The sequence below is a fragment of the Ascaphus truei genome, chromosome 3 (assembly GCF_040206685.1).
Source record: "Ascaphus truei isolate aAscTru1 chromosome 3, aAscTru1.hap1, whole genome shotgun sequence".
Taxonomy (NCBI): Eukaryota; Metazoa; Chordata; class Amphibia; order Anura; family Ascaphidae; genus Ascaphus; species Ascaphus truei.
This window is the reverse complement of record NC_134485.1, coordinates 140,728,599-140,741,996: the sequence shown is the minus strand read 5'-3', so window position 1 is coordinate 140,741,996 and position 13,398 is coordinate 140,728,599. Positions and strand designations below refer to the sequence as shown.

At 41.8% G+C, this 13,398-nt stretch overlaps 1 protein-coding gene across 9 annotated transcripts in view; it reads left to right on the top strand.

The window, feature by feature from the left end:
• The window catches only part of RPH3AL (rabphilin 3A like (without C2 domains)), a 692,976-nt gene that overhangs the window by 294,996 nt on the left and 384,582 nt on the right, over positions 1–13,398 (top strand). For 6 of the 9 annotated variants that reach the window (XM_075589573.1, XM_075589571.1, XM_075589570.1 and 3 more), the window contains one exon: positions 10,479–10,564. In XM_075589573.1, coding sequence (XP_075445688.1) covers positions 10,488–10,564 — 77 coding nt within the window. In that variant the 5' untranslated portion in view covers positions 10,479–10,487. Of the gene's footprint in view, positions 1–3,956; positions 3,979–10,478; positions 10,565–13,398 lie in introns of those variants that run through there. The other 3 variants (XM_075589575.1, XM_075589567.1, XM_075589566.1) reach the window with 1 other exon arrangement.

Here is a 13,398-nt window from a genome sequence, read left to right as displayed (position 1 = left end):
AATATGGTGTCTGGTTTTACCTCTGTCTAGATTTTCCCTGCTGACTTTTTTTCCCTGCTTCACTGTTTTTTTTTTCTTTTTCTAAATTGTGTATGTTATTACTTAAGAATGAGCCCAAATCCTAAATTAATGACGGCTAAACTCCTGTGGTAGTAGTGTATCGCAGTTTCCCCCATTCTACGGGAGATATGGCAGCTATTGAGTGTGTGCTGTGCGTTACTTGTGGCTCACAGGAGGCCTGAACCTCTGCTGCTGGGAGCTTGGGGCATACCTGATCCGTCTGGTGACAGTGCCTCCACCTGTGCGGGATCCTAACTATGTTGGATAACCCCGTTACAGTACCCAATGCAATAATGCACACACTGATATAGATAACAGTTTACTGCATGCATATGAAAAAGGAATAACAATATAACACCCACACCAAATAGGCCACGCACGGCCGTAACCCCACAGTGTCCTCCAACACAGTGTCCACACTCGGATGGGATATTCCCCCAAAGCACTGAGGTGCCTCATGGCACCCAACCACCCAGGTGTCCAGAAGAGTCAACCCACCCAATGTTTGCGACAGCGCTGCCCACAACTAAAGTGTGATCTGTTGGTGCACTTGAAGATCCCTCTCTTGTCCCAGCTCCGACTGACTAGTGTGTCCCAAGCGCGCCAAACATATCTAATTGCTTCTTCGTCATCTCTGCAGCCCTATTGGCTGTTTGGCTACATGTGGTTTGTAGCCCCTGGGGCTGCTGGAAATTGTCGTCCCAGCGGAGCCTATGCCCCTAATGGCCACCGCTATCCTTACTTCTGCGCATGTGCGCACATGATTAACATGGCAGCGTCCTGCAAAAGGAGCTGCTGGGAGCCTTCGGCAACTAGGTTGCCCTACTCAACTTCCCTGCTCCTAACGGCACCTTTTCCTGCCTCCCTCGCAACCGCCGGACGCACCTGCTCCCTTTCCGCAGCGGATCGGGAGATAAGGGGTCATTGGGAGCCCAGAGGTGGACCTGGCCACAGTAGCATTAGTAAACATCAAATAATCTTATCTAAAAAAATTAAGACAAGACAGTTTTCTCTGATAAGATCCTTTGACATTGTCTGTGCTGCCTGGTGGAGTGTCAAATGTGAGAATATACAGCAGGAGTTGCAATGTGGACACTGCTGCAGCTTTAGCCCTTTTAAAATACAAATTACTGTTAGGAAAAAAATAATTTAAGGTTGCAATCTGCTTTAATGGGTGTTACCATATATTGTGCCAACTTTCAAAATACAGTAGATCATATTGGGGAAAACTGCACCTTTTTAAAATCGTGGTTATGTATCATACAACAAAGTTGGGAGGACCATTAGGCCCCTGAAAGATAGAATTGCCGAACATGTCAGGTTGATTAAAAAACAGGATTTAGAACATCCTGTGTCAAGGCACTTCACAGAATGCCATCAAGATGGCATTTAAGGTTTTCAATTCTTTGGCATCGAACACATAGCTTTAGCCATCAGAGGAGGTGATAGATTAAACACCCTCAATAAGAGGGAAATGTATTGGGTATTCACTGTGGACATACTTTGCCCCAGGAGGTTAAATGTGGCATGGGAGCTAAAACACTTTTTACATTAGTACCTGAACTTAATAATTATTTGTCATTTTTTCTTATGACATCTCAGCTCCCCCACTTTGGTCCCTCACTGGGGTATAGGTGTTTCCACAAGCCATAGATGTTTAAGATCTATTATTTTACATATATATATATATGTATGTATGTATGTATGTATGTATGTATGTATAAAATGGTTTTTGAAGCAAAAAGTGGCACTGTGTGCTCATTTGCATGTCATTCCCCAGAATCCCTTGCTGCAGTGGAAGTGCTGTGTGCTGGGTGATAATGGTGAAAGGCGGGGTTGCAGACCTGCCTAAGACATGCAGATGAGCATACAGTTGTATTTACATTTGTATATATATATTATATTATTATATTATAAATCTGAACATGTTAAAAAATATATATGTCACTGGAACACCTTGTTTCAAATAAACCGAATAAATCATATTCATATAGTAATTTAGTACCAAGATATATCAATCATAATAAATGCTATATATATATATATATATATAATATATATATATAATATATATATATATATATATAATATATATATATAATATATATTATATATGTATAATATATATATAGCATTTATTATGATTGATATATCTTGGTACTAAATTACTATATGAATATGATTTATTCGGTTTATTTGAAACAAGGTGTTCCAGTGACATATATATTTTTTAACATGTTCAGATTTATAATTAAACATATCTTTTAACCAAATGTTCACTAATATGATTAGTTAAACATTTTTTTTTTTTTATTGTCTGTATGCTTTGATTAACACTCCACTTCATTAATTGTGTTCACATTTTGTCACTCAGTACATCTCTGTGATTCGCTGGAAAGCTCATTCATTATATGCAACAGCTGATACAATTTTGGAGTTTTTTCTTTATAACTGAGTGTTATGTTTCCTGACAAATCACTCCTTGATAAAGCGCCTTGAGCGTGAAACATGTCAGAGTTTTTGTCAGGACTTTGTCCCTACAGTATGTTCTTTTAACCCAATAAATCCTTGAAAGTAATTCCTGTGTCCTATGTTGCATTGGTGAGGCTGTGCTCCAGTTCCTGTTTGGATTCTGGATACAACAAAGTTGTTGTGTGATACACATTGTGTTCTGTTACATATACTGTACAAGTTTAACATTTAAAGTGTATGGTTAGTTCAGCAACGAAATGATATAAATCATTAGGATCTTAATATTCTCAACAGGTACAAATATTATCATATGTATTATTAACATAAAAATGAGATCACACATTTATTTTATATTGCAGTGAATGGAAAATAACTACTGTATAATACATTTTTTAACTTATTTTAGATTTTTAAAAAAAAAATGTCATCCCTTTTCAATTCTTACCGTGGATTATCATCACAAATCTGGTGCAAAAAGAAAGCTGTAGGTCGAAGAACTCTTGAATGTCTCAGATTTACCACCTCCTCTAATTATCTTTCGTCTGCAGTGCATATTTGTTTTTTTGAACATCAATATAGATCCAGTGTAAAGTTTTTTATCCGGTTCGCCTTTGCTGGGGGGCCTGAATATTTTTTTTTTCCCCACCGGGGCCCGAATTCGCTCTTCACAGCCCTGGTTATGATAAGTAATATATCTTCTGCAAACACGGAGATTTCAAAATTCTGGTCTCCCTGATTTAGGTTCAGGATCTGGGTAGTATCTAATTAACACAACCAGGGGTTTATTTACCAAAGCAAATAGTTGAGATGAGTAGGGGAGCACCTAAAGTGCTCCATTTTTTATATGGAAAGGATGTTATAACTTTAGCTGTGGGTCAAGAATACATATATTCTGTATTAATAAAAAAAAGTAAAGATCAAATATTTCAGTGCCTAGATATAAGACCAATATAGCCAGAATCAAAGTATTTTTCTGCATTGGAAGATAGCAGTGTTGGGAACTTCAGTGAACCAGCCATGTGAATAATGTTGATAGGCCTCTGACAATACCCAGAGAGTTATCTACAAGGTTTTGTAGCATATCTTTAGGAGAAGCCACACTGTTCAACAATTCCTTGCACACATCCATCAAGTTACAAAAATAATAGCAGAAAATGATTTATAACATTAATTGAACAAATCTGACACCCATAAGTATTTTGAAATCATTGTACTACTATTAAAAATAATATATTGAGTTTCCTTGCTGGCTGGGCTCCTCTGCACAAAATACTTTCTGCTTTTGGCTAGATAGGCAGCTGACCACAGCATTGTGAGGTCATGTGAGTTCATTGGTGACATCATAATGGCCTGGCACAAGGAGGCATCAGCCATTGGGTAGCATGAAGCAGAGGAGGTGTCAGCACCAACTTGGTTACCACAATGACATCCTGACAACCAATGGAGGTACAATAGAGAAAAGAGAGGATGAGCTGCACTCATAACAATGGAAAGGGTTACTTTTGGGATTTTTTTCCCCTTTTTTTTTGAACTGGGTTAATATTCTCTTATCTTACTATATTATGAAAGAAAAACCTATAACTTCAGTCTGATGTCCTCATGACCGGGAGTGGGGGGGTGTTGTCTGAAATTATATTAACCAAATAAAGGCAGGCGATTTGGGGGGTGGGCAGAATATTCTTTAAATCCTAGAGAATATATAAAAAAATCTTTTCATTTATTACATGAACAGCAATTTAACTCCAAGTACTGTACAGAATTGAGGAGTATGCAAATGACGGTTCTCTTATTTTCCATTGCAGTGGCCGGTTATCTATTAGTTAATTATAAATAATTTGTTTGTAACCATGGTGAGCTGAGACTTGTAAGGGGTTTGATTTCCTGTGGCCACTCCAGTTTGTGTAATGTCAGAGTTTGTTCACCATGTACTTGCACAGCCATGGCCTCTCCTCCCACCTTACCCTCATAAGACTATTTGATTAGCATAGAGTGGACAGGGGTAAAACAAACAAACAAACAACCAAAAAAAAAACCACTCGACTGACAAACACATCATTCAGAAAGGTCTCTTGTGAAGTGAAAATTGTCACAAAAAAAAAAGCAAAATGTTTGTACGTACTTAGATGTTATTTGGGAAGCCAATTAAACTAAAAATGATTTCTAAAAGATTTTCTGGCTGGCTATATGGCATTGCACATTTAAGATAATCAAGAATGTATTCTATACTAATGGCTTTCTCAAGAGAAAAGCGGAGGTTGAACGAACTGTTAGTGTTGCTGTTTTGTTAACAAAATTGCACATACAATAAAGGTTTCTCGATCAGAGATGTTCGAGACATGACTTCTTCTTTTTTTTATAAAATATTTTTTGGGATTATTGTACTGAACAGGAATATGAAAAGGGTTTTAAATGTGTTATATATTTTCTTTTTCTTGTAACACTCTGTGATTTCTCCACAGTGCCTGTTAAAAACCACTGGAATATCAAACAGAAGTAAATCATATGTAAATGTAACAGGTTTTCCCCCACCCTCTGGGAGATTACACTATTACAGGGTGTGTTGTGCTGGTTACCTGTTGGCCCACAGAAGCGCTGAGTCTCTGCTGTTGTTGTGGGGAAGACAATACAGGCTTTTGGGGTGATGGTTGATTCTTTCTCACTGGTGTGACGCCTCCATATCTTGCAGGCTCCAGGAGTGATAGAGGCAATCCCTGCAGGAGAACTCTCTTCTGCTACCCCCCCTGTTTAATTGCACTCTTAGACAGGGTATATAAAATAACTGGAACCCTTTATTCTTCATAGCATACAGAATACAGCCTTTAACTGGTTCAATGGTCTTCCCTCCTCCGGATGGTCCCTGGAATCAACCCAGGAGGCTTGAGGCCTCAAGGGTCTATCCTCTGTTCTTCCTTCATCCCCTGGTGCGATGAGGGGTAGGAATCCCACTCCCCTAAGGAGGGGATTGAAGGTGGTCAAAGTCCTGACTCCACACTCCCTGGAACTCTCTCTCTCAGGGGAGAGAACACTAACTACATTTTGATGTGCAACCCCTTAACTACCCCAGGGTAAGGCCGAAGGTCGGAGCCCCTGATTGTGCAGTACACAGGCCTTAGCCCGTACCCCCTGTCACTCAAGGGAACTGTTTACTGCAGGGTTAAACCCAGATTAACCCTAACACTGCCTGCACTGGTACCAGGGTTTATGTGTTAGATAGGGCAGATTAGTAGCCAAAAAGAATACCTGTCTACACACTCCCCCTGGTGGAATCTCACGGACATCGCTGAGAACATAAATTTGTGTATATAATACAAACCATTATACTATAAGTTGATAGCATAACAGTGAGGCATTACAGATCACCCCCATAACGTGGAGAATCCTTACCCTCTAATAGTATTGATGAAGGTAAGGCTTTTTAACTAACCTGCCCTCGTGATCAGGAACAGTGACCGAGTACACCCTTTTTGGATTCTGTTCAGATATATACTCTACCAAATCCATATAGATGCCTCTACCTATCCTCATACACTCATTCGATAGCAGGCTCATCACTACTCATCAAGGTAGTACCTGGAGTGACTGTACTTGGAGGCTAGATATTCAATTATAGCATCCCTCAGCCAATCCTCTCGGTTGGCCTCTACCTTCCTCATGATGGGCTCAGGGACATAGGAGTAGTTGAAACCATGGGACTGCTTGACTATTATCCAATCAGCCCTACTTGAGTTTTGTTCATTTACGGCCGCAGGCCTGGCCTGGTAGGACCCAAAATAATGACTCCTGGGAGGGCTGCACATGGAAATGTAGGATTAAGCCTGTGGGTTGTTTTGCCCTAGCTTGATCTCCCTCTAACATTCCCTAAGAGCTTCCGTAGTCTCATGCAGAGAACTCTCCTTCCTCCCACCAGTGATCTACAATGTCCTCACTGATTAGCAGGAACCGGGTCCAGTTCATGTAGGGGACATAGCCTTGAAACATGGGGTCCCACCACTGCAATATCTTCCCCATGCTTTAAGCACTGGTTGTGGACACATCAGACTCAGACACTGCCCTAGAGGATACTTTTGATGTCTCTGATTGTACTGACTTGTCTGACCCTACCCCTGCAAAGATTAGTCAGCCCACTTTCCTCCATCAGGATGTTCCTCATCTGAGCTCACCCAGTCTCTCCAGTCCTGAGAAGCTCTAACTATTTTCTCACTCTCCCGGGCTCGGGTGGCAACAGTCTTAGGCCTTTCAACATCTCTGTGGAGGTCAGTGTTAGTAGGCCTACCATGGCCTTTGACCGTCAGCACTTGTTACTTATCAGGGTCCATAGAGACCATGCACCCTCGGCACTTGACGCGGTCGTAGTGTCACTGTAAGTTCAGGTCAAGTGGAGCGGTACTCACCGGAGCAGGCACGGCAGTATCCTCCGCCCCGATGGTTGCCTCCATGATGGCATTATCCAGCGGCACCGGAAGGGTATTGTCATCCTCTGTGTAGGAAGAGGTACCGGACGGTACCTCCTCGCTCGAGCCTGGAAGTAGGAAGACACATCCTCACCACTCTGTTGAATCCTGGCAGTCGCATGGTCCTCCTGGCCATGAGCAGGCACGTCCGACGCGGTCTCTCTGGGAGCCGCCATGTCCGTGGCGCTCCTCTGCTGCTTGAGATGCGCCATAGGTTGTAGTGACATTATTAGGACAGGACTCTGCTCCCGCTCAGTCCTGAAGGTAGGCGTTTCTTCCGCAGTTTATCCGCCCGGAGCATCACCGTGGATCGCCTTTTACCGCAGTCGTCATCCGATGTCGATTGGGACTCGCCCCCAGGGGAAGAGGACCGAGACACCTCGCTTTCGATGGTGGCGACTTTGAGGTAGCGGTCTCGCTCCTGTGCCACCAGCGGAAGCGCCTCAGCCTCCACATGGGTGGTCACCTTACCAGGTAAGTCTTTAGCTGGTTCAGGAACCAGGACACACGGTTCCTTTGGAGTATCCACCCCGAGGTCACAGTTCAGGCTGCACTTTTCGATAGAAAGCCCGCCTCTTTTCTCCAGTCTAGTAGAGCAGACAGTGACACCTTTTGGCTTTAGGTGTGGGGTTCCACACCGCGGGCACTTCGATGTCAGACTTGCATCTCCGCCCCGCATTTGAGGTAACTCATTTGAGGTAATGCATTTGAGGTAACTCAAATGATGCATTTGAGGTAACTCTCCCCGTTGACTTTTACTACCAGGAAGCCTCCTAGTAGTCGATATTGTGATACTTTACACCCACTCATGGTAGGGTATATTTCACAGAGATAGTGATTAGCTCTTCTAAGCTAGCTCCCCACGAGGAACTGAGGGTGCAGTAGCTTGCATCCGGCTCCTCCCCCAGTGATGACAGTCTCTTTTTTGTGATTAGTGTCTCCTCCCCCTGGTGGAATAAGGAGCACTAGCACAATGAAAAGAGGTGTGGCCTCAGCTTTTGCACCAAGCCACTCACAGCAGATGGGCGCGGCTCCTGCTTTCGCACCGAACTGGACACTTTGCAGGGCGTGGCTTAGCTTCGCGCCAAGCCCTGCACAATTTAGCAAAAGAAACACTTGCAAATCCTCACATACGGTCCTCCCATTTTGGTGGGAAAACGCTGCAGATCTTCTTTGGTGGATAATGTACTCCTGGCTAGGCAAATCCCCTCTAGTATGCTGCACACATTGACAGTTCAATTTAAGTACACTGTGGCTCCCTGTGCTGTGAGTTGCTAATAGTATTGTTGCAGCTCCTCAAACGGAGGCTCTGACAATCCTAACCTGGGGGGGGGGGGGGGGTGGAATTGAGAGAGACCTAGGGGGGGGGGGGGAGCAGTGGGAGAGACCTGGGGAGGAGGGGAGGGCAGTGAGAGAGACCTGGGGAGGAGGGGCAGTGAGAGAAACCTGGGGAGGTTGGGGGGGGGGGGGGGAACAGTAAGAGAGACCTGGGGGGGGCAGTGAGGGATCTGGGGAGGGGGTGGCAGTGAGAGAGACCTGGGGAGGGGAAGGGGGTCAGTGAGGGATATATATTGTTGTGCTATAAATTCTCATTCATACATTTTAATATAATAAATGTATTTCTAACACTGATTGTAGTAATGTAATGCAATAAGTGAACTATATTAGCAAAAGTGATTCGTTCTTATTAGGAATGTAAGCCCGTTAAAAAAAAAAAAAATTGTAATTTGTCAAGCCGTGTGTGTGTTTTCATCCTCTCACAACCCCCTCACGGTCATTCTCCCTCTCGGTCATTCTCAACGTCACAGGACAGCTAGAGAAAACACACTCCAGGACATAATAGAACAAATACACACCGGACAGAGGACACAGGCAGTCGCACCTCTCTCTGCTCCATGCTTCTTGTGTGCTCTTTGGCCCCAGCCCCAGGCTCCCTGCTACCTCCTCCTGATTGGCTGCTGCTGTGTAATGCAGCCAATCAGGATGGAGGTTGCTGCCCAGCCCCCTAGTAGCAGCAGCTCTGCTCCCTCCCTTCTCTGGATCGCAGAAGAGAGCGAGAGTCTGAGGTCTGTGCCCCCCTTCTGCTGCCCCAGTCTGCACATGCGCAGTGTGCTACTTCTTTTTCATAGGAGGTCACAGCTCAACCCATTTTACCTAATGAGATTTTCCAATGAGCTACCGTCGGCTAAGAAGTTTCACTTTAAAAAAACAAAAACAATGTGGTATATAAATAAATAGGTATAAAACACAAATAAATGAAGGGAAGAAGTTGTGTTTGCTGTTTTTCCTTGGAATCAAAGCTAATGTATCCATAAACAACTTTTTCATTTACAATCTGTATTCTTCTTGTTTATATACAGTATAATTAACAGAAGTAACATTAGCAGTGCAGGTAAAACAATAATCTTTTGGAGCCTATTGATTGTATTAACCTGTAGTGCATATATTTTCTTTATTAACATTACAGTACATCAAAGTAATCAATTGGTTATTACATTTATTTAAATTATTTATCCTTTATTCAGCATCAGTTACCTTAGTGAATCACTTCTAATGTATGTCTCCTAGCCTGAGCATAAATACATTCATAAATATTGTTTTATGGCATATATATCTATTCGTGGCTTTGTTATTCCTCTTTACTGTCTATGGGTCTTTAATGCATGACTGGCACAGATTATGGTGGTTTGAAATGTGCCTTACAGTACATTTAAATTTATGTTTGACTGTCAGTCGACTATCTATAAAGTCTAAAGGTGCCATCTGACTCTGTATCACACAAACAGGGTCAGCATGTCCAGGTTTAGAAGTTGGAGGCCTAATTATCCATGATTAATTAGGCTTCCCTTTTATTAAAATAAGCCCTCTCTTATAACCATCCACACTACTAGAATATGCATGTTGAAAATCTTGTTCACAAACCACTGGCGTGTGTGTGTGCGTGTGTGTGTGTGTGTGTGTGTGTGTGGTTATTGACCGTCTTAAAATTGTGATGATGAATCAGCAAGTGAACCCTTACATATAAAAGCTGTCTGTCATGGGCAATAGGAGGAAGAAGATACAAACATGTATAATGCATAATGCAAGAATACCAATGCTACCGAATTACAAAATTGTGTAATGTAATTATGCTATATAAAAAGATTAACCTTTAAAAATGTCACATTGTGTTATAAATGCTTCCTAACCTTTTTAGTTTTGGAAGAATGTCATTTTTTTTTAGATGTTGTGTTATGGTATCCTTAATTTATTTTCCATTTACTGAACTACAGTATTAAGTTGTAATTAAAGTTGTAGATCGATATATTGGCAGTGTTAAATATGGCGTTAAATTCTAATACTGTTTAATCTAAGAAGTAATGCAGGGCATTTGGGCGCAAACACATATTATGACAACGTAGGTCTTAGTTAGAGAACTCTTTACAAAGTAAGCATAGCTTTAAAAATAAATAGGCTGGACATTTGTTTTAATGATTTTTTTTCTTTTTTTAACAGATTATCACCATGACGGATAGAATATTTAGCAATGGAACAGATCAGTGGGTGTGTCCCAATGATCGACAACTAGCTCTTAGAGCCAAGTGAGTTACATTGGTTGATATTTCCTAAGTTATTTAACATATCTGCTGTGAGTTTGACTTTTATATAGGATTTTTCGTACTGGGAATTGGCTACTGACTTCTAGAAATCCTGTACGCTGTCACTCTCCTTCCTGATGTTCTCCTGCGATGCATGCAATTGTACTCGCCCACTGCTTTTGAATACGTCCACCATCTCTGTCTCAAAGGTGGCCATATGTCTATCATCTAGGGGTCTTCGCCTCTCCTCCCCCTCCCCCCCATGTGTCATCCCATTTCTCCTCTTAGTTCTCTCTTTACTTTGCTCATGCCAGATTGCCAGATAAGAGTCTAAGAGACAGGGAGGGTTCTGTACAAGAAGCTGAGGGTCTTTGGGTTTGCAGTTTGTTCACTTTTCCTATTGCATTTCGATTTGCAAGGGGAGCAGATTAGGATAACATAAATTCTTGGGCACTCTAATCAGAACACTATTTTTGTTTGGGAAAACAGCATTAAAACTAAAATTCCTGTACGGAAGTTAGAATACAGAAGGAATGGCGTATCCAACAGAGTATGACTGCCACGGTTGGCATCTAATGTTATACCTATTACGAGTGATAGGGCATTTCTAATGTAGACATTAATAGTTCCTGATCTGCAGGGAGTTACGCATCCTTGCCCTGTAGACCTCCTGCCTGAGGTACAATTAAAAAAAAAAAAAAAGTTACCTAAACCATTTCACTGCAAAAAAAAAGAATTTAGGCTCCTGCTATTATAACAATCATGTAACTATGGACCTTTCTTATTGTTGCCCGGAAAGGAAGAGACAGTCCTTCTTTCAGATCACTTACTGTAGAAAGAAAATGGCATTGGATTCTGCGAACAGCAATAGTGTCATGTGCATACAGTACTGACTGTGGTGTGATTTATAAGAACGCCATAAAAAAAAATACTAAAGACTATGGCCGGGATTCACTAAGGATAAAAAAAATCATTGACTTGAATAGAAGTTAAGTTTGATTGCGGTGCAATGAGCCATATCAAAGCCTTGTGAATCTCCCCCTATGTACAGAAGCAGACAACAACACAACAGAACAAAGGTAGAGTGCTTGGGAAGTCTTAATTTGTAAAAACATTTTCATCACAACAGAAAAACAACAAAATCTTCTCACTTACAAGTTGGAAAACACCTACTGATGCAGCGGCCGTTATTCGAACACATCACGGCGCCGATTTTGAGTTCTCTGCTGTTCCCCACGCAGCATGAATGCGGACAATTGCCCCAGGCACCCGCGCTTATCGCGGATGTTTTGTTTGAATTTCATGGATTCTGTTTCTTCGTTTGCAATAAAATGGATAAATTGTAATGTGTACTGTGCTACTGTGTCAATTTCATGTTTTTAATAGCCAGAACACTAAAAGTCGTTTTTCTGCACTCGCATCTTAGTGCGGGAAGGCTGGAATTCATCCCGCGGTTTCAAACCGGGATTCCGATGTACATGATGCGTGAAGTGTTCGAATAACGGACGCTGTATCAGTAAGTGTTTTAATCCAGTTGGGTCTAATCCAGAAATAACATCACAGCGTCAATAGCACAAGCTCTGCTCTGGTCGTATACCTCCAACATGTTTACCCATTTAAAGCTTCATCAGGGAGAACTGTGGTTGTCAGCAAATTTTATGGCAGCATTGTCGCTGCCAGTAGCTCTTTGAGAGGCAAAAATATTACTTGAGTGCTTGCAGTAAGTGTGTGGAGATTATCTGTGTCCTTCACATACATACAGATGAAGTGAGGTGTATTGTCTCCGAAGCTGCGGCTGAAAAAGCTTAGTCGCGACTTCAAAGCTAGAACTGCTGCAGGCGCACTGTAGGGAGTCTGTGCTTCTGGATTGCGTCCCCGGCAGCGATAATCTTCCGGCACCACTGCAGTCGCGGTCTTGCAGTTTGCCCCGTTGATGAAAACAACTAAGGCTGCGCTTATAGTGATGGCGACAGCGACGCGACGTCGCTTCAAAACAAATGCATTGAATCTGTAGCATGCGTTTATATAGTAGGCGCGACGGAGCGACCTGAATCTCTGTAGTCATTAGAATTTCATTTTTACAGAGACGGTTTCATCATGTGACAGGCTGTAAACCAATCAAATAGCTTCTGATGCAGGGAAAGTGTGTGTGTGTGTGTGTGTGTGTGTGTGTGTGTGTGTGTGTGTGTGTGTGTGTGTGTGTGTGTGATATATATATATATATATATATATATATATATATATATATAGAGCAACTGTAAATATTACTGTATGCTCATTTGCATGTCTTAGACAGGTCTGCAACCCTGTCTTTCCCCATTATCGCCCAGCATACAGCGCTTCCACTGCAGCAAGGGATTCTGGGAAATGACATGCAAATGAGCACTCAGTGCCACCTTTTGTCTCAAGCTCGTATTACACAAGCAAATCCTCAAGCCAATGTATGCTGTTTTAAACACAGCTTTTAGACAGAGGCTGGGATGAGATGCAAAGCCATTAAACCCACTCACAGAAATGTTTCAACCTTGATGGGTATCATCAGTGTGAGGTTGGTTGTAATGGCTAAGCTGGTTTTGAGACTATAGACTAGGTAATCACCACAATTATTAAGGTTATGGTGAGTAAAAAAAAAGTGACAAAAACCCTCCACAGTAAAGCATAAAGCAACTGTAAATATTACTGTATGCTCATATATATATATATATATATATATATATATATATATATATATATATATATACTAGCTGATATAACCGGCGTTGCCCGGGATGTAAATCCGTAATAGGTAGTATTATGTATAAATAGGGTAACAATAGGATTACTATTTGTGGAAAGGT